Source organism: Ptychodera flava, chromosome 16 (assembly GCF_041260155.1).
Source record: "Ptychodera flava strain L36383 chromosome 16, AS_Pfla_20210202, whole genome shotgun sequence".
NCBI lineage: Eukaryota > Metazoa > Hemichordata > Enteropneusta > Ptychoderidae > Ptychodera > Ptychodera flava.
In genome coordinates this window covers 30,795,017-30,819,822 of record NC_091943.1, presented here as the reverse complement: position 1 = coordinate 30,819,822, position 24,806 = coordinate 30,795,017, and the positions used below count along the sequence as shown (strand labels likewise).

At 38.5% G+C, this 24,806-nt stretch overlaps 3 protein-coding genes across 3 annotated transcripts in view; 1 reads left to right on the top strand and 2 right to left on the bottom strand.

Annotated features, from left to right (window-relative positions):
• LOC139114563 (uncharacterized) overlaps positions 1-24,806 on the bottom strand; it is a 485,747-nt gene that overhangs the window by 338,111 nt on the left and 122,830 nt on the right. The gene's annotated exons all lie outside the window — the stretch shown is intronic.
• Positions 11,227-14,629, top strand: LOC139114568 (uncharacterized). The gene is made up of 3 exons (XM_070676377.1): positions 11,227-11,915; positions 13,446-13,600; positions 14,143-14,629. The coding sequence occupies exons 1-3, from the start codon at positions 11,231-11,233 to the stop codon at positions 14,485-14,487; spliced, it is 1,185 nt and encodes a 394-aa protein (XP_070532478.1). The 5' UTR covers positions 11,227-11,230; the 3' UTR covers positions 14,488-14,629.
• On the bottom strand, positions 18,180-22,197 carry LOC139114569 (uncharacterized). The gene is made up of 2 exons (XM_070676378.1): positions 21,457-22,197; positions 18,180-18,614 (listed from the first exon to the last, which is right to left on the bottom strand). Exons 1-2 carry the CDS (start codon positions 22,178-22,180, stop codon positions 18,292-18,294), a joined length of 1,047 nt encoding a protein of 348 aa, XP_070532479.1. The 5' UTR covers positions 22,181-22,197; the 3' UTR covers positions 18,180-18,291.

Here is a 24,806-nt window from a genome sequence, read left to right as displayed (position 1 = left end):
TGAAGTTATGCAATATCGTTTTTTTCCGTACAATGGTTTCCCTATGGAGACGGTAATGACAGTGTAGACATATATCAAGAAATACTGCACCAAATTTCATGAAACTTTTCACAGATGACAGTCTCAGAACATTATGATGATACTGTGAGTGTCATGTCAATTATCTTCTCATTTGCATATTTAATGAACTTTTGTTATTAGTGAGATAACTCTGAAATTCCTGCACGAAACTTGATGATACTTGCAACAAATATTGATATGATATATATCTAATTATACTTAGAAGCATTAGGCAGTGTCAATTTAAAAATAGCTCATTTGCATATTTTATGAAGTTTTGTAATATAACTCCGATATAACTTCACCAAATGTGATGAAATCTGCTGCAGATACTGATCTGACTGATATCTAACTGTAGTGTAAAGCATTTAGTAGTGTGAAATTAATTAAGGGTTCATTTGCATATTTAATGAACTTTGTAATTAGTGATATTACTCTAAAATTACAGCGTTAAATTTGATGAAACTTGCTACAGATGTTGATCTGATAAATATCCAATTGTACTGAGAAGCATTGAGCAGTGTCAATTTAATAATTAGCTCATTTGCATATTTCATGAAGTTTTATAATTAGTCATATAACTCCGAAATAACTGCATCAAACGTCATGAAAACTGCTGCATATATTGATCTGACAGATATCTAACTGTGTTGTAAAGCATTTAGTAGTGTAAAGTTAATTAAGGGTTCATTTGCATATTTAATAAACTTTGTAATTAGGTATATAACTCTGAAATTACGGCACCAAATTTTGTGAAACGTGCTACAGAAATTGATTTGATAAATATTTAATTGTGCTATTAATCATTGAACAGTGTCAAGTTAATTTAGGGTTTATTTGCATATTTAATAAACTTTGTAATTAGTGATATTACTCTAAAATTACAGCACTAAGTTAAAATTAAATAAAACGTGCTACAAATGTTGATCTGATGGATATCTAGTTGTCCCATGAAGCATTGAGCAGTGTCAAGTTGATTAACAGCTCATTTGCATATTAAATAAAGTTTTGTAATTAGTGATTAAACTCTGATAGTACTGTGCGAAGTTGAAAAAACCTGCTACATATAGTGATAACATATATCTTATTGTTCTGTGAAGGGTACTACTATTAATGAACCTGTTGTAAAACACGTGAGCATATTCAGTTCATATCTGGTTTTCAGGAGTAGTTTGCAATAGTGCAACATTCAGCTATAGGACACCCAACACTGTTGACAGATTTGAAAATATAAAGATCCAATGCTCCCAAATTAGTTCTAATCGTGTTTACTACGGACATTAACGCATTATGTGTACTTACTGTTCAAAGTTCATGAAAGTTATTTCATATCTTCAACATTTTCTCGTATCATAAAAGTCAATAATTACCGATAGAATAAGCATCGCCTATGGCGACATGAAATCAAACATACGGCGGTGTTTAAAGCTTCAAAACAAGACAATATTTGTCACTTGATACTGCATGTCTTAGATTACGAATACATCGGTGTGCTTACAATTCTTTAAGAGTTCAAGTGATAGTGGCGGAGTATGAACGCCTAGTAACGACCTTGGCAGAATGACACCTGAGAAGACTGGATTTTACATGGTCAAAAAGTGAGTCAAGATACTAGGCTTCAATGAAGAAGAACGCAGTTCTGTTGCGAATCACAACTTGTACGGACTTTGCACTGTACAAACAAAAAGTCAGCACAAGTGTCGGGGAAACAGGCTACCGTTGAAAGAGATGCAGATATCTCGTTGCTCATGCAGCATTTTTTTAAGTGATGGGCTGTTAACTTGGGGTCATTCCTTGTTCTATCTTGTCTCAATTTCGTGGTCAAAAATGTACCAATACCAAACATACAACCACTTTAACACCGGCATTTACAGATAAGTGAGCATTCACTTATTACTGAAGGACTTGGTTGAAGTTTGTCGACTAATTTAGTATCGCTTACCTGTGAACACTAACCTAAAAAAAGTGAGTTGAATGAACGTGATGGGGGAATGTTAATCTGTATTCAAGACTGTAATAAAGCTTGATCGATGTCAGTCGTAGTATATTGCTTTAGATTAAATGCAAATAAATACTTTTGTCTGACAAAATAACAGTTGAATCCTGTGCAAATTAATGCTCATCATTAAACTATGATTTTTTTAAAACATGGCCTACTTACATACATGCATACGTACATACATAAACGCCAATTACCCACCCTAGAATTTCCTGGTTTGACGTCATAAACTTACAGAGAAAGTCGTAAATTTTCTTATGTCGATCATATGAAAAAAACATAGGCGCCTACCAGGAAATACACACAATCGATATTTGCTTGACACGAATTCGTTATTTCATTGAGTATTTCAGAAGAAATACAACTTACCAAGACCAACTTCAAAAGATTTGTTGATTGCAAGGAACATCCGCCGAGTAACTACAAGACCTGAACGCAGTCCCGATAGCAGTTACGGATAAATGTGCAACGCATGTTTTGTTTATCGCAGTTTTACGCAAGGTAAACTAACTTACTTTGTTGATATTTCTGACTACGCAACTTGCATGTAAATGGTTTATAATGCATCGTTTAACTGATTTTACGCTATTGATAACAAGAAAGTTTTGGAGAGTAATAATTGTTCAGACTTGCATCAAACACACACTTAAGCTTGTAACTGTGCATGTTAAGAGAAGAGCTGCGTATTGATCAATCGGTATGGCAAGACAGCGTCCACCCCGTTAAAAAATAACATATTCAGATTTGTAATTTAACTTGAACTTTCCAGAGTTGATTTCACATCCAGAATGTTTGAACGTTTAACGTACGGTATTCAACGTTAAACGTACGGTGTTCATAAGCTGTAAACTTTAAAGAAACGAGAGGTGACACGAAAGAAAGCAAATTACCATCTACTTTCATTTTGAAATCAACCCGGTAAGCACCGTTTGTTAGGAACTGCTCGGTTGCTTTACGTACATAGTCCGAGATACGGCACCGCGACAGGTTTGATAGTAATCATCACCAGTGCCAAACGGATACTACAGTCGTTCTCAAGGTAGTATGCGCCTCGAAAGTGAAAGACTTCAACTTTTGCTTAAAACTTTCCTCAAGCAATATTTCAAGCAATCTCTTTCAAAATCAAAAATAAAAATTAGGGGTCACTGGAGATTGAACTACCGCTATCCCTGTGTTATCTCTATAAAAAATAACAAAATTTTCGATTTTCAAAACAACTAAGACGGTAAAAAGTTTTCTTACACCAAGAGCTTTAAAATGAACCCCCACAAGTGGTACATCAGAAAGAATTGTAAAAGTTTGAGAGTCTGAATATCTGTCCCCGAAGCGCTTCCGGACGTCATTTTCTCTGTCGACGCAAACTGCAGGCGACTATGCCGTCGCGTTCTTCAGATTCTCAGCTAACGAGGGATAATCTTTTACAAAGTGATGACTCGCAATATAGTATGCTTGGTCGATTGCTTTAATGTTCATCGAGGATGAGGAACATTAATGAAAATATTTGTTTTGTCTCGTCACTAAATCGTTAACGTACTTTACAAGCTGACGAAAGAACACCTCAAATGATGTAAGGTACCTGAAATGCATTTTAATTTATCTGAAAAGTAAAGTTATCTTAAAGAGTCGCGCTTTTTTAGTTCACAGAAGCTAGATGCATTTCTCCGGTTGCACGCTCTTTTTGGCACTAAGTTGGTCAGAACACAGGTACCGGACATTTATATTGAGCCCTAGTCTTATCATGTAACAATGAGGTGTTCAATTTTATTTCACCCTAGATCATTTATCACCGGCTCAAAGAGCCATAAACTACAATCAGCCTCTGTCGTTACCATAATTCCGTGAAAAATCAGATATAGGAGACGCATGCTTTTGCAGTAGTCGTTCTTTAACCTTCTGACCCTGACCTGGCCGTAAAGTGACAATCAAACAGGTCAGCGAATGATTTACGCCAAGGTAATGTAATATTTTGATGGTAGTGCATGGTACGACGTAATGCACGTACTCCACTGGAAATAGTTTTAGGCATACGTCATTAAAAATGCAGTAAAGACCTTAGCCAACTTTTTTCCCCAAGGAATATTTGTTATCAAAGGTTACATGGAAATCCCCTCATACTTTATATTTCCTAAAAGCAGAGAATATAAGTTTAGTATGGTAGTAATAGTTTACTCGAAGGATGAAGGGGTATGTATTTGGGGTAGAAAACCTCAATATTGGTATAAATTATAAAAAACTAATTTAAGCCAAAAACTTGACAATGATTTCTAAAACTCAATATTTCACTTGAAACAAGAGTACGTATAGAAAAATACGACAGTTTTATTTTGCGTTAATTACCCTCATTCTAAAATGGCATGGGCTGAAAGATTGACACACAAAAATATGATTAAAATTATGATAAGCAAAATTCAATTGCCTTTATTCAGAATGTAAGAATTTTATTGCCAAACAAAATAGTGTTTTGCTATATAGTATTCAAAGAATATAATGCGAAAATTTCTCAAATTTGACCCACAGAGCGTGGAGTTAAGTGTGAGAAAACAGAGGTAAGGAAATAAGATGGTTTGCATAAATTTACATAAATTTACGCTTCTTATTCATCCAACTTAGGACTGCTTGAGAAGCTAAAAGGCGAACCCAACCAATATTTTAATCTAAAATTGAATGAATATTTGCAAAAGAAATTATTTTGAGCAAAATACGCTGTACTTCGTGCAACGTCACCTTGAGACGCATTAACATTCGAATGGACATAATATATGATCAAAAAGAAGGCAATCTGTCAACCTCCTCAAGGGGTTTAAAGGGAAATATTTGTGCGTAAAATATCGCAACAGTACACAGAGAATGTTCTGTTAGACGTAAATGTAACAACTTTAACATAAATCATACAGGCGATCTATTTTCAAAGGAAACAAAAATAATTCTACGTCGTTCATGTCATGTGTCTTTCTGCCGCGTCAATAGGTATCTAAAATGATTCACTAGAATTGATGGCTTATGTGAAGTGTCTCTGAAGCTTTAAGTCGTTTGATTGGTTCTTCTTTATATTCAAATACAATCAGGTAGTAAATAGCCCTGAAGTTGCTCTAAAATATGACAACACGTTAACCAAATATCCCCCCCGAGCCACTGCACATTGCCAGGGGATTTTGCTTTTCTTAGAACTCTGCCCAATATGCATAAATTTACCCTTTTTGGCTCTTTTCCTCTTGCTGCTAATTTTAGCCGTGTGCTAACTTATGCGTCCACACACGGGCACGATACGAACATGTCTGTGTGCATTTTTAAAAATCAGAAAGTAGATAAACAATATAAATAGCATTAAGTAAAATATGGATTTCAAGCTATGTCTTAAAGAGTCAACACTTATTGCGTTGTTTATCTTTCTGTGTGAGGCCCATGACAACAAGGCCGAAATAAACAAAATTATCCTACGATGACATACAGGACATAGCTCACACGAGAAGTTACAGGGCTTCCCTGCGGTCTGGCTTTCGCTTACCTGTGAATGAAAAGTCTTGATTTTGTTTTTCTGAACTACTTCATCACTCAACGATTCGTCTGTTGGCATCCCAATCTGTGTTGACACTCGTCTTCGACGAATTGTCATTGTGCACGCCGAGGAGATATTTCCCTGCTTCAATTTGATACTTAATGTTGAGGCATACAAGGTAATATCAACGTTATGTGAACATGTGGCTTACGATTGTTGACTGTTGCTATGCATGGCGGTGGTGTAGTGAAAAAGTTTAATGGTAAATGAAAACATATCAACGCATAGAGCCAAAGATTTCAAGATATTATTGGAGATCCATCTTGGCATTCACTTCGTTAAATACAACCCGTTTCTACGCATTTTGTTTCAAAACGATATTCACAAACTAAAAGCAAACAGAAGTACAGCATTTCTGTAATTTCTGTCAAGCTTTGATACGTGTGTCGACAAATAAGAAACCCGAAGAGCTAAGATATTTGTGAAAAGGCTTAACTCTGGTTATGTTTGATGTGTGACCTCTTTGAAAGCGAAGTATTTAATAGATTCCACAGCTTTAGGTTCGGGAAGCTGATAGAACCGCTTTCGCTGCCATGATTGTGTTCAGTACTATCTCTTCGCTACAGACGAAAATAAATGTGATGAGAACACCAGTTTGTGTTCTTAGCTCTCTTTAAGACAAGATAGACATATAATATTAGGCCACAATTCATGGTGAGATGCGTGTGCAAGACGTTATTGCTAATGCATTCGGAAATCATCCTTCAAAAATTCCAAGGGAATAAAATCATTAGTTCTTTTTCTCGATGCCATGGTAAAATTCGAGTCATTGCAAAACCTACTCCTGGAAAACGAAAGGCCACCAGCCATCATCGGCCTTGCATATATAATCTATTTCTGACTGTCTGCCACAACGTCTGTTCAAATTAGACTAACCGCTATCCCACTCTAGATTTTCGTTCATTATTTGTTTACTTATTTTTCAAACAGACTGTTCAGTCTACCAACATTAAAAGCTTTATTTGCACTATATTTACCCTAACGAGTAGCTGGATACAACAACGGAAGTATATGTGAGATTGCTTGTTGGTGTGTAGAGAATGCGTTGAAATTTATGACGCACTTTTCATTTGTTCTGCAACTGCTATATAATTTCAGCCTTCTTGGCCAGAGAAATTTGGGCCTTATCTTTTGCAGTGTTCGATCTCGTTTACCAGTCACCAAAGCTGAAGGAGTAGTCTGGGAACCATTCGGATGTACTTTCCTATTAAAAGGTCTTGAGTCTTAAGACAACAAGTTTTCCAAAAATTCAAATGAATCTTTTTTTATTATTCTCTGAATATGATAAGTGTAGAACAGATACTTATAATCGAAATAAGCGCTAGTTAAGAAGGGACTTATAACCTAGAACATTGATTTGATAGCTAATATTGAATTGAATATCTAGTTTACCGAATAAAATGGAAAGACGGTCCCAAAAATGTCCAATTCTTTGACAACTCAGAAACAAATGCTCATATGTTTCAGAAAGCTTACAGAGAAAACACTTGTCAGTGTCTGTGATTTTCCAGTGGAAAAGCTTCACACCATTTGGAAGAATATTGTGAACAATCTTGAAATTGAATTCAGCTAGCTCCCTATCAGTTGAAAGAGAGATTGTTTGATTTACCCAAATATACTTCCATTGAAGCGGAGTGTAAGTCTTAAAATGACAATTCCGCATGTGTTCACAATAGGGACGTATGAAACGTTTGGCAACAAAAATGTCATAAAAAACTTGGATGTTAAAGTAATTAGTCCTTGTGAAAGAGAGAAACATTTTCCTTTTGCGCTCACAAACTCATATTGTCTACGCATTGTGGAATGAGATTTAAAAGCTTTTTTCATTCTACAATCCAATTAGTCTTGATATTCAGTTTTTCTAACAATACTGTAGGCGAAAGAAAATCGCCTTGGTCATCGACACTGTAATTAATGTAGATGATATTCGAACATTCAAGTGTGGATAAAAAATAGTTTTACCAATGTTTGAGATGTTGATATATTGCCCCAAATAATTTGGTTGTGGATATCTGGATGAATGGGATTTGGCTTATTAAAGCAACCGCCATCTATTTTGTGCCAAGTGTTAGTAATTAAGGGACACAGTCGGCCATTTTTCATGAATTTTGTTCGATACCAGATACTACTTATATTGTTTGGCATGTTGAGGGAACTGAATGAATGAGTGACCATGCATATATTCGACCCCAGTTTTAGATACGATACACGAAACCATCGCGAAAATGAATTAATGGTCATGACCATTACTTCATTTTCGCGATGATTTCATTTAATTTGTCTAAAACCGGGGTCGAATATATGCATGGTCATCCATTTACAAACCATTTTCAGTATTAGATAGAGAAGCCACTGCAGTGGACTGCAATAAAACTGCTCACACTAATTAGTGTCAGCTGTAGCCAGCTGGCAAAGTCGACAACATTGTATGTCCCATGCAGATAGTTTGTCTGGGGAAGTTGAAATAAACAAGATTTGTACACGGATTGTTTTCATTTCATAGTGCATTATAGAATATTGAAATTTTTGTAGCTCACAAAGAAAAATGTCTTGCTACAGGTAGATTCAGATCGAAATTCATTTATCGTTTGTATTTTATTTTAAACTCTAAAGATTATTTTTCAAAAGTACGATTTATATCGAGTTTTTCAAAGCATGTGTTAGCTGCCTGTTCTCATAGGCAAGTAGGTGCCCATTTGCTTGCTAGTGTTGTAATATTGAAATAATTTTAAACGTTTGTATAACTAGTAAAATGTTTTCCTGTAATAAAATGTTTCAAACCAGATCGGTGTGTCAGTGTAGTGTGTTATAACTGGGCAGTTTCTGTTACACGCGTGGCTGCTTGATATTAGACAAAAAATCTGCTTGTCCAAAGCCAAAGCGAGCTCTGTGTTTGGTTGTAAATGAGAGTTTACGATTGGCACCCTGTGTTCAAGATTACAAGATACAATGTAACATTACCATGCACACTGGTCCGTGTACAAATCTTGTTTATTTCAACTTCCCCAGACAAACTGTCTGCATGGGACATACAATGTTGTCGACTTTGCTAAGGCTTACACTAATTTGCGGAACGAATGAGCGGAACGGAACGGAACGGAACGGAATAGCCACACCGAGTAAAAAATTAGTTTCTCTTAATTAGAGTCCATTTTTCGCCCACAGAATTTTTGAGCGGAAAAGAATGGAATTAAGAGAGACATTTTGATTTAAATAAAATACATCATTTATTCAACTAGTACTCTACAAGTAAGGCACCTTAATTTTTTAAGTTTCCAAAATGAAAATTATGTCAAATACCACAGGAAACGAGGCTGTAATTTCAATTGAAGCTACATCTAAATTTAACTCTAACCCGTAGCCCGTGAATCACGCCTTATAGAGGGCAGTACCATAGTGTGGAGGGGTGGTCAACCCAAAAGAGGGCGTGTCTATGGCCAACATGTAGTTGTGCACTCTGTTTTGTACGATCGCAATAGCTCAACATACTTTTCAAACAATAATTGCATGTGTACGGCATACAACGACAATTAGGGGTGTAAACACTACCTGCCTTCAAAAACTGATCACAAAAGAATGACTTAAATTGCAAAACGGCCGTAGTTTCATGTTAACGCGTTGATCGACTGTGTATGTAAGTATAAGCGATGCCTTTTTTATGTATTACTGATGTCCTTCGACCTAGTTGTTTGGTCATTCGATAGATTGATTTCAGCCCCTCGTTTTTTACCGAGCATGCTAAGGGGTGAATCATTTGATTTCTGAAGGAGGGGCTGGAGGATTCGGGAGGGGGAATATTGTCACCCCCAACGGAGAATGATAAAATAATTTTCTGCAAAACCCCAAAGTGAGAAAAGAAACGTTACCACTTCCCTGAGAGGAAGGCAAAAAATGTGATGCGAGGTGCTGGAATTACCAAAAATGAATGTTTAGAACCGACCTTAGTATTTTGATCTTTGAGATCTGGATATTTAAAAAATTTCTAACTTGGGAAGTGGTTAGATAGGCAAAATTCTGCAATAAAGATTACAGGTTGCATGAATGAACTTTGACATGCAAAACATATGCACGTGCACTTCATTTTGACAACAAATGAAATATATTGCATTGCCTTCAGTTGTGCAGAAAATAATTTGTTTCGCGAGCATGCTTTTGAAAAAAAATGCTGTCATAATGGGTGAAAATAAATTGTCTCACCTCCATTTTCACAATCCCCAAATCAACTGGTGCTAGCTCCCGTAAGTCTGCAGACCCTTGGCAACAGAAAACGAAAAAGAAGTGGCATCCGCGCCAATGAACAAACAATCAGCAATGCAGTTCAATGTATCCATTTTAGAAGTTACGATCCGTCACCGCCTCCCTCTTTTTTTCACCTCCGCGCCAAATGTAATAAGGCGCCATGCCATCGAGGTGAATTATTACACAGACCGCCACCTCACAGGCGTTCTGTTGTGTGGGTAGTTTGTAAAAGTGTAGTTCATGCTACGTTCGGACGTTCTCTTCCGTAGCCTTAACGTCGGAACGTAGCAAAACTACATTTTTAAAAACTACCCACTCGACAGAACGCCTGTGCGCCACATGCCTCATGGTAGCCATAGCATCCTCCAGCAGATGCGATATCCAGGGTGAGGTTTGGATTCAGGTGTAGTTTCAGATTTGATTTATAGCTTCAGTCCAGTAGTCTTATTCATTCCCAGCAGCAGTCTCGGGAGCAGTCTTGCCTAATTATATGTGTAATGTTTTGATTTATTGTACTTGTTCTACCACGGTTCCCGAAGTGTGTTTCTATGGAATAAAATTCTTATTAGTAGTCTTATTCACGAAGTTCATCACGGCAAGAGAAACTTCGAAAAACAGATGCATTACTTTAAGGGTTGAAAAGTGATATTTTATTTAAATCCAAATTTCTGTTTTAGATCCGAAATTCCATGCCGTTCCGCTCCAAAATTCAGTGAACGAAAAAAATGGACTCTAATTAAGAGAAACTATTTTTCTTTTTTGTGTGGCTATTCCGTTCCGTTCCGTCCCGTTCCGCTCATTCCGTTCCGCTAATCAAATCCGTGACAAATCGCGGCCAACCTGTTTACTACAACGAGATTTCAATAAAGGAATTTGAAAATAGATTTTTCGTTGATTTTAGTGGTGAGCTACAATCTGTCGCATATTGAAATATAATATATTTCTATTTTCTATTTGCAATATAAATTTATCATTTCGAAATAAGCATATTGGTGCCACTGGATGGCAGATGTAGGCCAACGCTCTGTCTAATTTTTCCATCGGCCCGACGTAAATTGAAAATAGAAAATACAGTCTTATTTCCTATTTTCAATTTGGTGCAGACATGCGCATTAGCATGAAGCACTCACAACCCAGACATCAGAGAAGACCTGGGATTGTTACTTTGTATGTATTATGTCTCGAAACTATCTTCCCAGGGATAGACTTGAGATATTGTTACATAGTATGAGCTCAAATTGTTATTTTAGTACAAACGAGTACTTAACGTTCATTGGTTATTCAAAGTGACAATTTTATTTTAGGCGGGATTTTATTAATTTTAATGCATGCCATGCCATGCCGCAGAGTCAGATTTAGTTTTAGGGCGGCTAGCCATGGAGGGGTCTCGAGGGCCAGTCCTCCGAGTAAGGATAGGTGAAGATATTTTTAATCTACCTTCACCCGTATCAAGCCAACGCTTGAACATTCTGAGTGGCAACCATTTTCAACAAAGATCAATGTACTTGGTGAGCGATGATGCCTCGGGAAGACGAGTTTTGTGGCAAGACGAGGACGGAAACTTCGACCTGGTGACGAGGGATCACGACCCGCAGGTGCTATATGAGGTCCGAGGATTACACCTCAGTGCAGCCACGGCCTCCAGCCCAACGAGACCGTCACGTTCGCCGACTGTCCATCCAAGTACTGCCACAGATGTTGGTACTCCGGACAGTTTCCTAGCTACGGCAGGTAGTGCACCCTCCCCTGGGGTGCGTTATGGTCATATGTATCAACAACCCGATAATGTACACTCGTCACCAAGACATCTCGGCGTTCGGCCACCCGGCGTCAGAGCGCAACAATTTGGGCGACGTACGAGGAAAGCGGTCACAATGCTAGAATACAGGGATGAGAGCGCCGAGCTGATAGAAAACTGCACTGTATTCATTAGGATAACAGAAGACTCTTGCAGCCTACAAAATGTTGCTGACCAGGTCAAGAATGAATTACAACTAATACAAACGCCAAAACTTCTCGACAGACATTATCTACCGATCAGGGACACCGCCGTGACTTCAGGTAGGTTTATACTTGTGCTAAGTGATTGTGGATGCATGGCAATTAGCTGCAATAATTGTAAGCCTATTCACTGGCTTTTTCTGTCGTGTTGGCAAGAACTTGCTATTTTCTTGGAGTACGTATTCGCGAAAAATAAATCTGGCTCACACCGGAGAGCACAGGTGCTTGCAGCGTTGCTTGGATAGTAGATCGGCGGCTCGGGATGGAACTGTTCGGCCGAACCTCGGTAGTTTCGTCTCACTTGGAGGTCGACGGCCGACCCTACCGAGGTTAGGCCGAAGACCGAACACTTCGATCTCGGGCCTGCGATCGACAGTCCAACCAACGCTGCAAGCGCCTGTGCCTGAGAAACAGTATCAGTATTAATTGCCATCGAGGCATCCACGCTTTTGTTTTTTTCACCAAACCGGAGGAGCCAAGTCAAGTTTACTCCCGATCAAAATATCATCACTTGGGTAAAACTATCGAATTGCGAAGCACGTATTCGGAGTACGTACCTGTTGTTTGGGAATTTATCACTTTCAAGTGTACGGCCGGCAGCGATGCATTGAAATGATTCTTCGTGTTCAGAACGATAACCACATCAGAAATCTCTCCCCGCCCCTACAACTTTGGCTTTGAATTTAGACATGCAGCGGAAGCCACCAATGCTGGTTTATTGAACAAATTAAGCCGCTTTCATCTTTGTCAGTGACGGAGCAAGTCTGAGAAGTTGGAATTACATGTAGGAGTATATCGCAATCGCGGCCATTGGTGTTCTTTTACTGAGTCGCTGGAGCCATCCGTCCTGTACTTCGAACTTTCAAGCGATTGTAGTTGCGACCCTACCATGTGCATGCTCGATTTGCATAAGTGTTGGTGGTTTATCCAAAAATGAAATGTGCTTTCAAGAATCAAATTACTTTATTGTCCACTCCGTCTCTGTGTTGTTGACGTTAAACGCACTTTCGGCGATGTAAGTTTTCGCATATTGACTTTTTGAGTATACTTTGATTGACCTTGATCAAAGCATGATAGTCAGCGGAAGGGTGTGCGTGGCACATGCGCGCATAAGTGACCTAAATCATTGCTACGGGGAGTGTTAAATTCGTCGGCAGACATGTCATTTGTACCGAGATATTTGAACGGGCCCGCGGTCCTGTGCATTCATTATTTCAATTTTAGGACGCTCATGACACAATACGACGCTACTTGATATCATTGTTTATATTTTGCGAAATGCCTTCTGAATTTTCGTTTTTGTAATCTTTTAACATGAAGGTACAAGCGGTAAACTAACGCCATGATTAGAATTATTAAAGTCAGACTTCAATAGTAGTATTCATTATTTACGTGCATTTGTGGTTTCGATGTTTGTGTAAATTTGATGAGAAAGACGCGTAATTTCGTTAGGCGTCATTTTTGCTTACATTAATATCTTATGCTCATGCATTTCTTTTAGCACACCATGTCCACTTTAGTCATAGTTTGATTTAATTCTTGTGTTACATTTTCATTTGTTACTTATTCTTTTTCTTGTTTGTATTACAGAATATGGTTTCTGGCTTGCTGCCAGAAAAATCAGTGCAGTCAAGGAAGATGATTTCCTTAAGTGGAGAGGTAGGAAGAAGACAAAGAAGAATAGAACGGCGACAGATGAACTTCATGAAGTTTTAAGTCAAGTGAAGCAACAGTTAGAAAACACAGTATGTACAGTAGTTTGTTTTTATAAAGTAAATTGTTGACAAGACCATTATTTGGTGAAAATGATGACTATCTCGCAATGTAGGCAAATAAGTGTTACCGCATTTTGAAAATGCCATTGTCTCCCCTATATTTATATCAACACTCATCTGTGCATGATCAATTCATTTTTTTTAATTTTCACCACAAAATCAAAAGAAAAAGATATAGAAAAAATCAAGGATAGCATTAACTTTAAAGAGCCAAAGGTGGTAACTTTTTAGGATATTTTTCAATATGTTTGTTTCCAATGTCAATTGCAAGTTCTTGCTCTTCTCCCATAAGTATGTTGAAATAGTAGCTACTTAGCTTGTCATCAAAGCATTATATCTGTAGAGAGCACTTTTGTTTGGTTTTTGTTGATTTCTAGTCTGCACCAGAACTGCCAATTTGCAGATTTGATGAACATTTTGCAATTAGTAATTAACATCTAATGACAAAAGTTCATCAAATTGAAAATTACTTCACTAGAAGTCAATGATTGCCTTTTTGATCTATTTTACAGCCAGGTGCCACATCCCCATCTACAAATCGCTTGATATGCTTGATTTGTTTAGATGTGGTGAGATTGCCATTATTCGTCTGCTCAAAATGCAACCAGGCCATTGGATGCCTTCAGTGCTGTAATAGATGTAGCCAGTGCCCTCATTGCAGAGCTGAATTGCCAGATCCAATAGAAGGTGTACGAGGCCTTGATTCATTATTATCAGCAGTGGGCCATCCCTCCTCCACAGAGGAAGAACTGAGCGAACCTCTGACACAGCGTGTAAATGAAAGTGAAAGTCAACAAAATCCACCACTGATATACCAGATTAGTGACAGTAACAGTGATGATGATTTTCAGCCATAACTTGTGTGTACTTCACTTAGTTTTTTTTTTCGTGAAGGGACATTTATTATAAACTGCTGTGTTCCAAAGTTTTGCAGTACACTCAGTAAAGCATGAATTCCATGGGTGTCAACGTTAGTGTTACCTTGAGTTCAAGGGATAGTAGTAAGTTTTATGGTTAATTTTCATAACTTTGTACCAGTGTTTTCAGACGATACAAAAAAAAAAACCAAAAAATCTTCAAGTTTATCTGCCTTTGGTGTTATTAGAGTTTGTGTGCTATACATTAAAAAATAAATGCCATTATTGAAACTGTTTTCTGGCAGGACAGTGCAATTTTCTGAAACCTTGTGTCAGACAAACACTGAGAAAAAGTGATATGTGTAAACATATCCAGTCGTTTTCAAGTGGATTTTTTTGCCTTGATGAAGATGTTATTTCTTCACTGTGCATGGAAACTTTCTTGTCATGGACAGACAGCAGAAAAATTTGAGATGCCATGCCCAGCTTGCACAGCAATAACCTGAGCGTTTGAAAAAAAAATTGAAGTTGTAGTTTTGGATCAAGGTATGCACAATGACCAATTTGTGTGTAACAGTTGTTTCTTGATATTGCAAATAAAGATATTAAAACGGATTTTATGTGAGCGAGTAATTCAAGATGAGTTTTTTGCATAAAATCAGGTGACTTGTGAATAGCAATGACATTGGCCTCTTTCAGCTCCTTTTGTCAAACAAGCTAATACAACACTGATGTGTGGTACTAGTATATGAGATTACCCACAATTCTCCGTAATTGGCACACAAATAAACATTTGACAGATGCAACCGCCCTGTTGTCAATAAAATCAGTACATGTTACGAAGATCATCTTTTGAAGTTGAGTAAATCTTGTAAGTTTACAAGGTACAATGGCTGAATTGTCGTCCTTGTCATGAAGATATGATTAGTAATGGTTGAAATTCTAGTTTTCATGGACAATTTATTTGCTAAAGTAATGTATCCTAGCAACTGATGGGGTTAGAGGTTTCATCTATGATGCTTATTGGACAAGTATGGGAGCAAAATGTTCAGATATCAGTGACAAACTTTGATTATTCAAGCAACAAGGGAAGGAGGCTTTGTTTCTGTTGAATATTGGTAACTGTTGGACCAAACGACTTTTTAGAGGACTTTGGATGGACTCTAATGACCTTTGAACTTTTCAGATGACCTTGAATTGACTCAAATGACCCTTCACACCTTAACACATAAGCATCTGAAGTCCCTAGAGGTTTTGTGTTGGATAATTGTGAGTAGGGCAAATGTATTTTTCAAAGCCTTTTGGACATGACCTTTGACAAACTTCAGCGATCTCTAAAATATTAGGTTTCTTCTGTTTGATATTGATGGATTTAGGACAATCCTTTCCAAACTTTTTGAATGCTCTTGACAGACCTTTAATCGCAAACTTAAATGTATCTTAAAGCAACAAGCAGTTCCATGTCAAATCAGTGTGCCACAGAACCTCCTCTAGTACCATTGCATCATCATGGATAATTTGAGCCAATATGGCATTCTCAAGTGAACGAGAGGGAAACCGTTGTACAGTAGTAATTAACTCACGCTTCTCTGCATGTCAACACCAACTTTTATCGCTCACTGACCCCACGATCTTCTTACATTTGTCTGGCTTAAACTCCGAGTATGTCCGAAGTCAATAAAGACGAAATTATATAATTTTATTGACATGATAAATCTCACCGTCACTGAAAAATGGATATTTTGTAAACAAGTCTGATAATATTATGCCGTGGACACTGAACTGTTGATTAAGCCCACTTTGAGCAATACGAGTATCAGAGATTCGGTTTGTACAGAGATAAAACGGACTCTACCGAAGGCTGTAAATGAGAGCAAGCTAACGGTTGGCACATTGTGTTCCAGATTAAGACGCAAGATACTACCGTGACTATCAAACATTAAGAATCTGTTTAATTGGTTAAAGGGACATTATTTGTATCTTTTGTTTTTTTTTCATTTTTTCGATGACTGACATCCCTGGTCAAATCAATAGGACAATAATAGGAGACCTAAATTGTGACTATGGACGGCTTCAAGGATATGCAAAACCACCTTGCTCTTTACGGCAAGGTTCAATTTGAACCACCCGCCATGATTATGGGATGTCAGCTATAAGCTTCGTACAATTTGTGTGCTCTTTTAGACTGCGTCTCGGGGACTGAAATCAGCTGCACGGGTTTACCATCTAGTGATCTACGGCTGTCCAACTATATGGGGATACAGGGTCAGGTCGATCATTGACACCATAATCGACTAATAATGTTCCATTGCCATGAGCCAGGGTGGGATATTTTGGTAATTTTTTTTAGACGGTCTACTGATCATAGCATTGAACTAATTCCGGACCGTGGTAAGACCAGAGGCGGCCCAGACAATATTAATAAGCTTATTATTGAGTTTTTCTAGGTTTTCTTTATCAGTTCCTCTCCTTTTCTTCATGCTCTGACTGATCGTACAAAATAAAATAAAATAAATGACAATATAGCCTAACCTAGCCTCTTGACTCTTTATTTATTTTACACCCCATTACATGGACGTTTATCTCTCATATACACACACATCTTGTAATTAATTAGTCAACACAACTAATTATGCTAATCCGTAGACTTATTCTCACATGGAAACGTTAGGCGCTTATAATAATGTCAAATGACACACTTTGTGATTGTCGGGTTATTACTTCCAGGACTGACATTAGGCAACACCCTCAGTGACCAGATCAGTGACGAACCAGCAGCCCCGAGCTCGGATCCAAGACCCAGCGAGTTTAACCGTTTTTCTTTTTAATTAAATTTTCAAGTATAGGCAACCACATTGAACAGCATATATTGAAACGCGTACATTAAAACGTTACTTTATTGAGTTATAATTTAGTATATAATATAATAGCACCGGCATGATCCACCTGTAAAACGATTTCCGGCTTCAATTTCAAACGTAGTAGGCCTACGTACTTTCTCTGTGACATGTAAGTCTGCACGGAAAAAACTTCATCTCGCTGAGCCCAACGTGGTTCAAAACTTTTGTTGTTTTCGACGTTTCGTTGTGTATGGCTTGGCAGCGGAAGTCAGACCACCTCCTTTGATCAAGGATAGGGACTGGACGGAAATTACTGAAGAGGCGTGGGGACATGTTTGGCCCGAAAATGTTCAGTCAGTATAGGAAACAAAAACCTGTGTCGGTCAGGCTATTTTCAACAAACGTCCCCTGGTAGACATGATCATTCTTATCTAACGTCGACATGCCTCTGGTTGTTCTTCGCCAACATCACAAGCATAGCTAATCTGACAAATATTCCTCTGAAAACATTTGTTTTTCTCTGATTTGAAAATAGTGTAAAGGAACTGTTCCCTCAACTGAAAAAAGAAAAACTTGATAGAGTGCTTACGCTGATAATCGCGAAGCGCTTTATTCCGCGACGAGACGCTATACGCAAAATCTTGTAACGCGTCCATGATTTAGCCATTGCCGTAACGATGACAACTGGACTCAGTTATGATTAATGTTAACATGGATAAAATTTATTACAGTACACTTATAAGGTCGCTGACAAGGTAACCTTTAATGTCCAGATAAAAATAACATCTCTAAACGTATAACAAAACGTATCCTCATGATTATTCGTGCGCCAGTTCAATTCTCTCTCCCACAACCAATTTCAGTTTAAACGACGAACTTTATTGTTGCAAATACATAACAAATGTAATGCAAGTGAACAGTTGTCTTCGGCAGTTAAAACTGGACCATTTGCAAATGTCAGTGTTTAGTTTACAATCTGAATTTCGATTGTTGCATTTATAAAACTGACTATAGCATGTCGAAATGGGGTAATGTTTCCGTTAACCAACTGTCCAAAAATACGTGGAGGTGGTTCAATTTCAGCAAGAAATCTGCGTTCTCGCTGGTCAATTAAGGTATTGTTGCCAGCAAGAGGATCTCTTCCAAAATAACTTGTTCTTGTGAGATTCCCTCCAGTGGCTTCGTATTCGGTGATTGCCTCCTGCATAGTCGGCACTCCATCTTGTAATAGCCGTGCTACTCTATTCGTCCGGCGAGCTAGATCATCCGGTATACGGGAGACAATACCTATTAAAATGAAGCAAAAAATTATGACTCAAAATTCATGAAGAAACAATGATAAAATGATGGTATACGAAAATACCACAAAGGATACGCGAGACCTAGGCTAAGCTCAAATTATCCTGAGTGGCTACTTCTATGGAGAGGTGTACGAATGTATATCACTTGAAAAGGTCACCCTTTCATGAAAAAATCGCTTAACACAGTCGAAATTTCATTTCACCTGAAAAACACCTAGACATGGATCGATAATATAGTAAATGATGCGATAGGAGAATCGGTAGAATGCCAAGAATTTGTCACGAAAATCCCTAATAGCGGGTCATTTTCCTGGAATATAACATTGACTCATATTTCAAACCTGGATCGCACAACATCTTATTGGAATATCCCATCCCAACCTCTATCGACACCCGACGCGGAGCGGCGGTTGATGCGCAGCGCCAATGTTCGAGAGCGTCGTCGTTTGCCGTAATTATGAGCGCAGGCATGCTCCGGCCTTATTTTTTTCTTTACATTGCGCATGCGCTTTTATCCCCCGCATTGGCACTCTGAATCACTGGAACAAAAATGATATTCTTGGAAGTTCTGTTTCTCAGATAAACTCTGACCTTGAAAATAAGTCAAAGCCCCTTAATATGTTTGTGTTCGGGATGAAACCGGTGCTGCGTGCCAGCAGTACGCTGGCTTGTTTATTGTGTCAAGGCCAAGAGTCAACTCCCCCCCCCGTCACAAAATAAGTGCGTCGCTGAAAATTCGGCTGCGCGTGCTGCTGCCATGGCCACGAGCAGCCAGTGCAATGGGGCCATTGACACTTGTGATGACGAAGAGTGGTACCTTAAAATACCTTTATGAAAAACCCATCTACTATGAACAATGAACTGTCATTTTCTTGAAATTATAAAGCTGCGCGAGCTTATAGGCCTATTCTCAACTGCGGACCGTCCTGGTATACTTGAGGTTCTTACGTCATTCTTGCGTCACAGCGCCGTGGAACACTATGGGCACAAAGGCCTCTATTATTATCACTCACCGTGCGCCCACTTTTTGCAACACATACGCTGAGTGAGCGTAAAGATACCCATATCAGTCTTCCGCGTAATGTTGAAAAATTAGCCGAATTTCCCAGCCGCACAGCTAAATATTCAAATATTCATGAAATAGTTGCAGATTCAATTTCCTTGTATGTTCCTCTTTCCATTATGATATTTCGGCAATAATTTCATGAAGAAATTCTTAAAATACCGAAGCGATAACTCTATGCAAAAAAACACAGCCAACAGCACAAACGATCGTAAACTCATCATTTCATAACAATATGAGAGAAAATTACAAAACTAAAACGATAGAATTTTAGTTAATCTTCATGAGATGCCTAATCTCAAATATTGGAGGAATGATTTGATCCGGCGGGTTTTTTCAGATGTATTTTTCATTTTATGATGTGCCGAATAAGCTCGATTCCCATAGAAAACAATGGCCTTATGCGCGTCCGAAGTACCGAAAAGATTGCACACTTCTCGCCGGTTCAAATTCCTCAATTCTGAACCAATGATGATGAAAAGTGGCACGGTGATCCTTTGATTTATAAGCAAAAATCGCACGGATTTTAGATTTTTGAATTTCTTCGTAAAATGTGTTTTATTGGCATTTTATTTATTCTGATCACTGAAATATACTGTTGCCGTCAATAAATTGCGATCTGACGGCGTTTACATGTGCAGAACAAGGGTCTGAAATTGACGCAAATGAATCAGCAAGTGTCTCATAAATTGTACAGACCAAATACCTGTCAATTTGTTGTCTTTTATAAAAAAAAAATTGGGTGAATATGAACCATAAACATCGCAGTAAATTGGTAAAAATAACACGAAACGGAAGCGAACTGGTGTAGAGTCTCCACTGTGAACGTGCGGTGAACGTTATCGATCGATATTCTTTTGTTGGAAATTGATACAATCTTACAAGTGTTGCATACCCGTGGATCGCCTGCTGGCGCCAAACTAGTCCAAAGTGTGCCCAAATATGCTGAGACATAAAAGCATCACCAAAACTAAACAAACTGTCTTCGATTCAATTTGAATGGAAGAAAACAACAGATACGTTGATTTTATGGTACATAAGTCAATATAAATACGGTCTTTGGAAAAATTCATGACGTAACCTGAAGATACGAGCGGCAGGCGAGCAGATTTCGATCGATATTTTATTGAAATGAAATTTGATACAATGTTCGCTGTCGTCACTAGCAACCATTCCAGCCCAAAGCGTTGTCCGGCTGGGGGCGCTGTACTGAACGTTTCAGAGCCCTTTTTGCCAAGAGTGAAACAAATAATTGAAGTTCGGATTTTTCAACCATCAAACCAATATTCAAAGTTTCAACATACGTAAATGACATAACTTTTAGTGCTTTTTTCGCACAATTTTTGTATCTTCGCTCTTCAGTATTCTCATCTCTCATTCACCTCACTCACGTGCGTTTCTCCTACTGACGTCACTCCGCCGTCAATAATTCTTGAACACGCGTTCTATATCACTTTCAATGGTACAGCTAAATGTATGAGATATATGTGCTTAAAGTTGAAGGTTTTTCTTAGAAAATAAATATTATAATCATTATTGTTGTTGTTGTTACTATTATAAAGTCACCATCGAGACTATAGACTTGCGTTTGCCTAGTCACAAATGTACGACGAGTTCAAATAAAGTTCTCGCCAGAATACAATGTACTTGCGCTGCAAATGGCTCGCGTTGTGCTTGTCATAGTTTTCTGCAACACGCAAGGTAAACTTTTTATTGAGTTTGTAGGTCAATTGGGGAATGATAAAGACGAAAAATAAGCTCATACCTTCCAAGGGATGACTGTTCCATGAACTTATGACCAACTTGACGCCTTCCTCTACAATTATAGTTGTGACGAAGGAAACACAAAATCGATGCATTTCATCACTCATATCTATTACCTGAAGACGCTGCAGATCGATCAGGGCATTTTTCACGGGGTAGTTTACACGTTGGTTTATTTCCGGCCATTTTCGTTCAGCTCGTAAATTTTCCAGCGATCTGGTCTGAGTATAAGCCTGTTTCCGTGTATCAGTTCGGTAATTCTTCAGCTTGTTCTGAATAAAGCCTGTTAAGCAAAATTCAGTTCCATGGTCAGATCTGAGTGTATTCCAAATTCCATGGTTTAGCAAAATATCACGGAATTTCCCATATATTTGTATGGGATTCTTTATTGGGAGGATAATATAGTCAATTATTTGGCGACTATAGCCATCTGAAAACACGACTTCGGTTACGCCAAACCGAACAAGTTTTTCATTTTGGTCGACGTGCAACTTGTCCCCATGATACGCCGCATAATACGGAATGGGGTTGGTCTGCCGAACGGTGTCATTCCTCCTACGTTCATGGTACTCTGGATTGACTCTCCTCAGACTTGCCTGCACGCGATATCGGCCAACCATGAAACCTTTGGAACGTAAATATCCTTGCATCATTTTTACACCATACGCAGCTCCCACTTGCTCGATCGACCGTGATATAATGCTGTCTAGGTTACCGTCAGACATTTGATGTATATCTCTGTTTTTGCAATATCTCCGAATATTCTTTCGGAAAATCCCCTCCTTTCGGGAAACGCCCTCCTGAGAACTTGACTGATCTCCTTATGGGTTCGACCATTTGAAATCATTGCTCGCACGAGGTTTTCATCGATTAATTTATCAGCATCCATTCCTTTGGAAAAAGGTGTGCAGCGATCAATCCAGTAAACAAACTTGCACTCGTACTCCCTGACACAAATACTAACACAAATAGTAACTGTCGAAACGAAATCTGGCGCCAAATTAGAGTCCAAGCGCGGGATGACAAATTTTAATGACATTGTATCCAGTATTGTGCGTCGGACTCTCTTTGATGTATGGATTGGCTACGCTTCATGCCACTGCGCATGTCTACACTAAATTGGAAATAAGAAATAGCCTGTATTTCCTATTTTCAATTTACGTCGGGCTGGTGAGTGAACAAGGTTTCGCGTTGGCCGCAATCTGCTAGCCGGAATTACCATTATGCTTATTTCGAAATCATACGCTTATATTAGAAATAGGAAATAGAAATATGAGTGTATTTCAATATTAAATAGATTTTAGCGTACAAGAAAAATCAACAAAAAATCTATTTTCTAATTTCTTTATGAAAATTTCGTTGTGGTAAACAGATTGGCCGCGTTTTGTCACGGATTTAATCAGTGTAAGCCCTTTGCTAATACTGAAAATGGTTGTATTCGGTATCTTTCAACATGTCAAACAATATAAGTAGTATCTTGCATCAAACGAATTTTATGAAAAGTGGCCTATGGCGCGTAATCAAGGCCAATATTCGAACTCCCAATTTTCAACTATACAACTCAACATTCAACATTCAAACTCCCCATTTTCAACTATACAACTCAACATTCAACATTCAAACTCCCCATTTTCAACTATACAACTCCACATTTTCAACTTTCGAACTCCCAATTTTCAACTATACAACTCTACATTTTCAACTTTCGAACTCCCAATTTTCAACTTTCGAACTCCACACATTCAACTTTCGAACTCCACATTTTCAACTATGGAACTCAACATTTTGGATTCGTATTCCCCATTTTCAACTATCGAAGTCATAGGTCCCCCTAGACCACTAGCCAGCGAACACAAGCCAAAATGAGCATACATATAGTCAAATACGACTTTTCCTGCCAAGTCCATATTTCACCATCAGGTCAAGATGGTTAAAATTAATGAAACACAATGTATTCCATATGATGTATTTTAACGAATAATACTGTACATTTGAAGGCTGTTGAAAACATAATACTGAAAGTTGATTTTTTTGGACAAAAGATGCTATAACATACCAAGCCAAGTGGGTGAAAATACGTCATGTTTTGGCTCAATACCGCTTTTTACTGACTTGGCTGATAGGGAAGTGATACAGTTATTACTGTCTGGCAGGAAAAGGGTTAAAAAATCGTCGGTGTCATTTTACATTAAACTACTTATCACTTTGTTAGGGGGTCCCAAACATATGGTGACCTCGCAGTTATTTTGGACGATACCGAGTTCGTTAGTGACCACGTCAGTGGTAGTTTGTCTAGGCTGCTACTTGACCTTGACCAGCCCGACAGATTGGGAGATGTGTCACGTAGGTGTGAGAGTCTTGTTAGACTTTGTCACAGTCAAGTGGCATTTGAATGTGTAGTGAGCGTATTGTCCAGCTGGTGCAAGCCGCTCAACGTGAAATACATGATGTTGAACATAGTGGTCACGGTGTAATAAAGGGAGGGCCGACTCGCAGCGATTTCGAAGCTGTTATCCAATTGGTTGGCAGAATCGTACCGTTATATGAAATAATACAAATAAACTCCCTAAGTTGCTGTGAATAGTGACAATCGACCAATCAGATATAACCTTGCAAACACGCTGCGAGTCAGCCGTAAAGGGAAAGTGGCTTCACACATCAGCCATCTCGTCTTGTATGTGCTTTGGTGTGTTTTAGCTCTGCATTGCAGGGCTGTGTGTTACCGGCGTTATACGGCCTCCCACTACATGTGGTGGGAGGCCGTATAACGCCGGTAACACACAGCCCTGCCTAGCCCTGCCATGCAGAGCTAGTTTAGTGTTTGAGTTGTGTTTTGGCTGTAATAGTGTGGAAATTAACAAGCGAGTTGTTAATTTTAAAATAAGCCATGGCGAGCCACGCATGCATGCTCTTGATTAGACGACATGATAGCGACCGAATTAGGCCTAAGTGATGGCGGAGGTCGGCGGTAAATCTTGATAGCATCACAAGTGTTTCCGGTCCATATTTTTGGACCCTCTAGAACATTGGCCTTGATTACGCGCATATTGGCCTTGATTACGCGCCATAAGTAACTCTAAAACTCCGAAACGTCATGTGACGTATCTATGACGCGTTCTGACGTAGTATAGCCCAGAAGGAAAACGTGGGTAACTACAATGAAGCAAGTTAGGGATGCCTAGGGAGAATACGAATCCCAAATGTTGAGTTCGAAAGTTGAAAATGTGGAGTTCGAAAGTTGAAAATGGGGAATAGGAATCCCAAATGTTGAGTTCGATAATTGAATGTTGAGTTGTAAGCTTATAGTTGAAAATGGGGAGTTTGAATGTTGAATGTTGAGTTGTATAGTTG

What these genes read in the sequence shown, in the direction of transcription:
- LOC139114568 (XM_070676377.1), top strand. Translation starts at nt 11,231, where the DNA reads ATGGAGGGGTCTCGAGGGCCAGTCCTCCGAGTAAGGATAGGTGAAGAT. An exon ending in GGACACCGCCGTGACTTCAG is followed by an intron (nt 11,916 to 13,445) that starts GTAGGTTTATAC and finishes TTTGTATTACAG; the next exon opens with AATATGGTTTCTGGCTTGCT. An exon ending in AGCAACAGTTAGAAAACACA is followed by an intron (nt 13,601 to 14,142) that starts GTATGTACAGTA and finishes TCTATTTTACAG; the next exon opens with CCAGGTGCCACATCCCCATC.
- LOC139114569 (XM_070676378.1), bottom strand. Translation starts at nt 22,180, where the DNA reads ATGTCTGACGGTAACCTAGACAGCATTATATCACGGTCGATCGAGCAA. An exon ending in GAACAGTCATCCCTTGGAAG is followed by an intron (nt 18,615 to 21,456) that starts GTATGAGCTTAT and finishes TCATTTTAATAG; the next exon opens with GTATTGTCTCCCGTATACCG.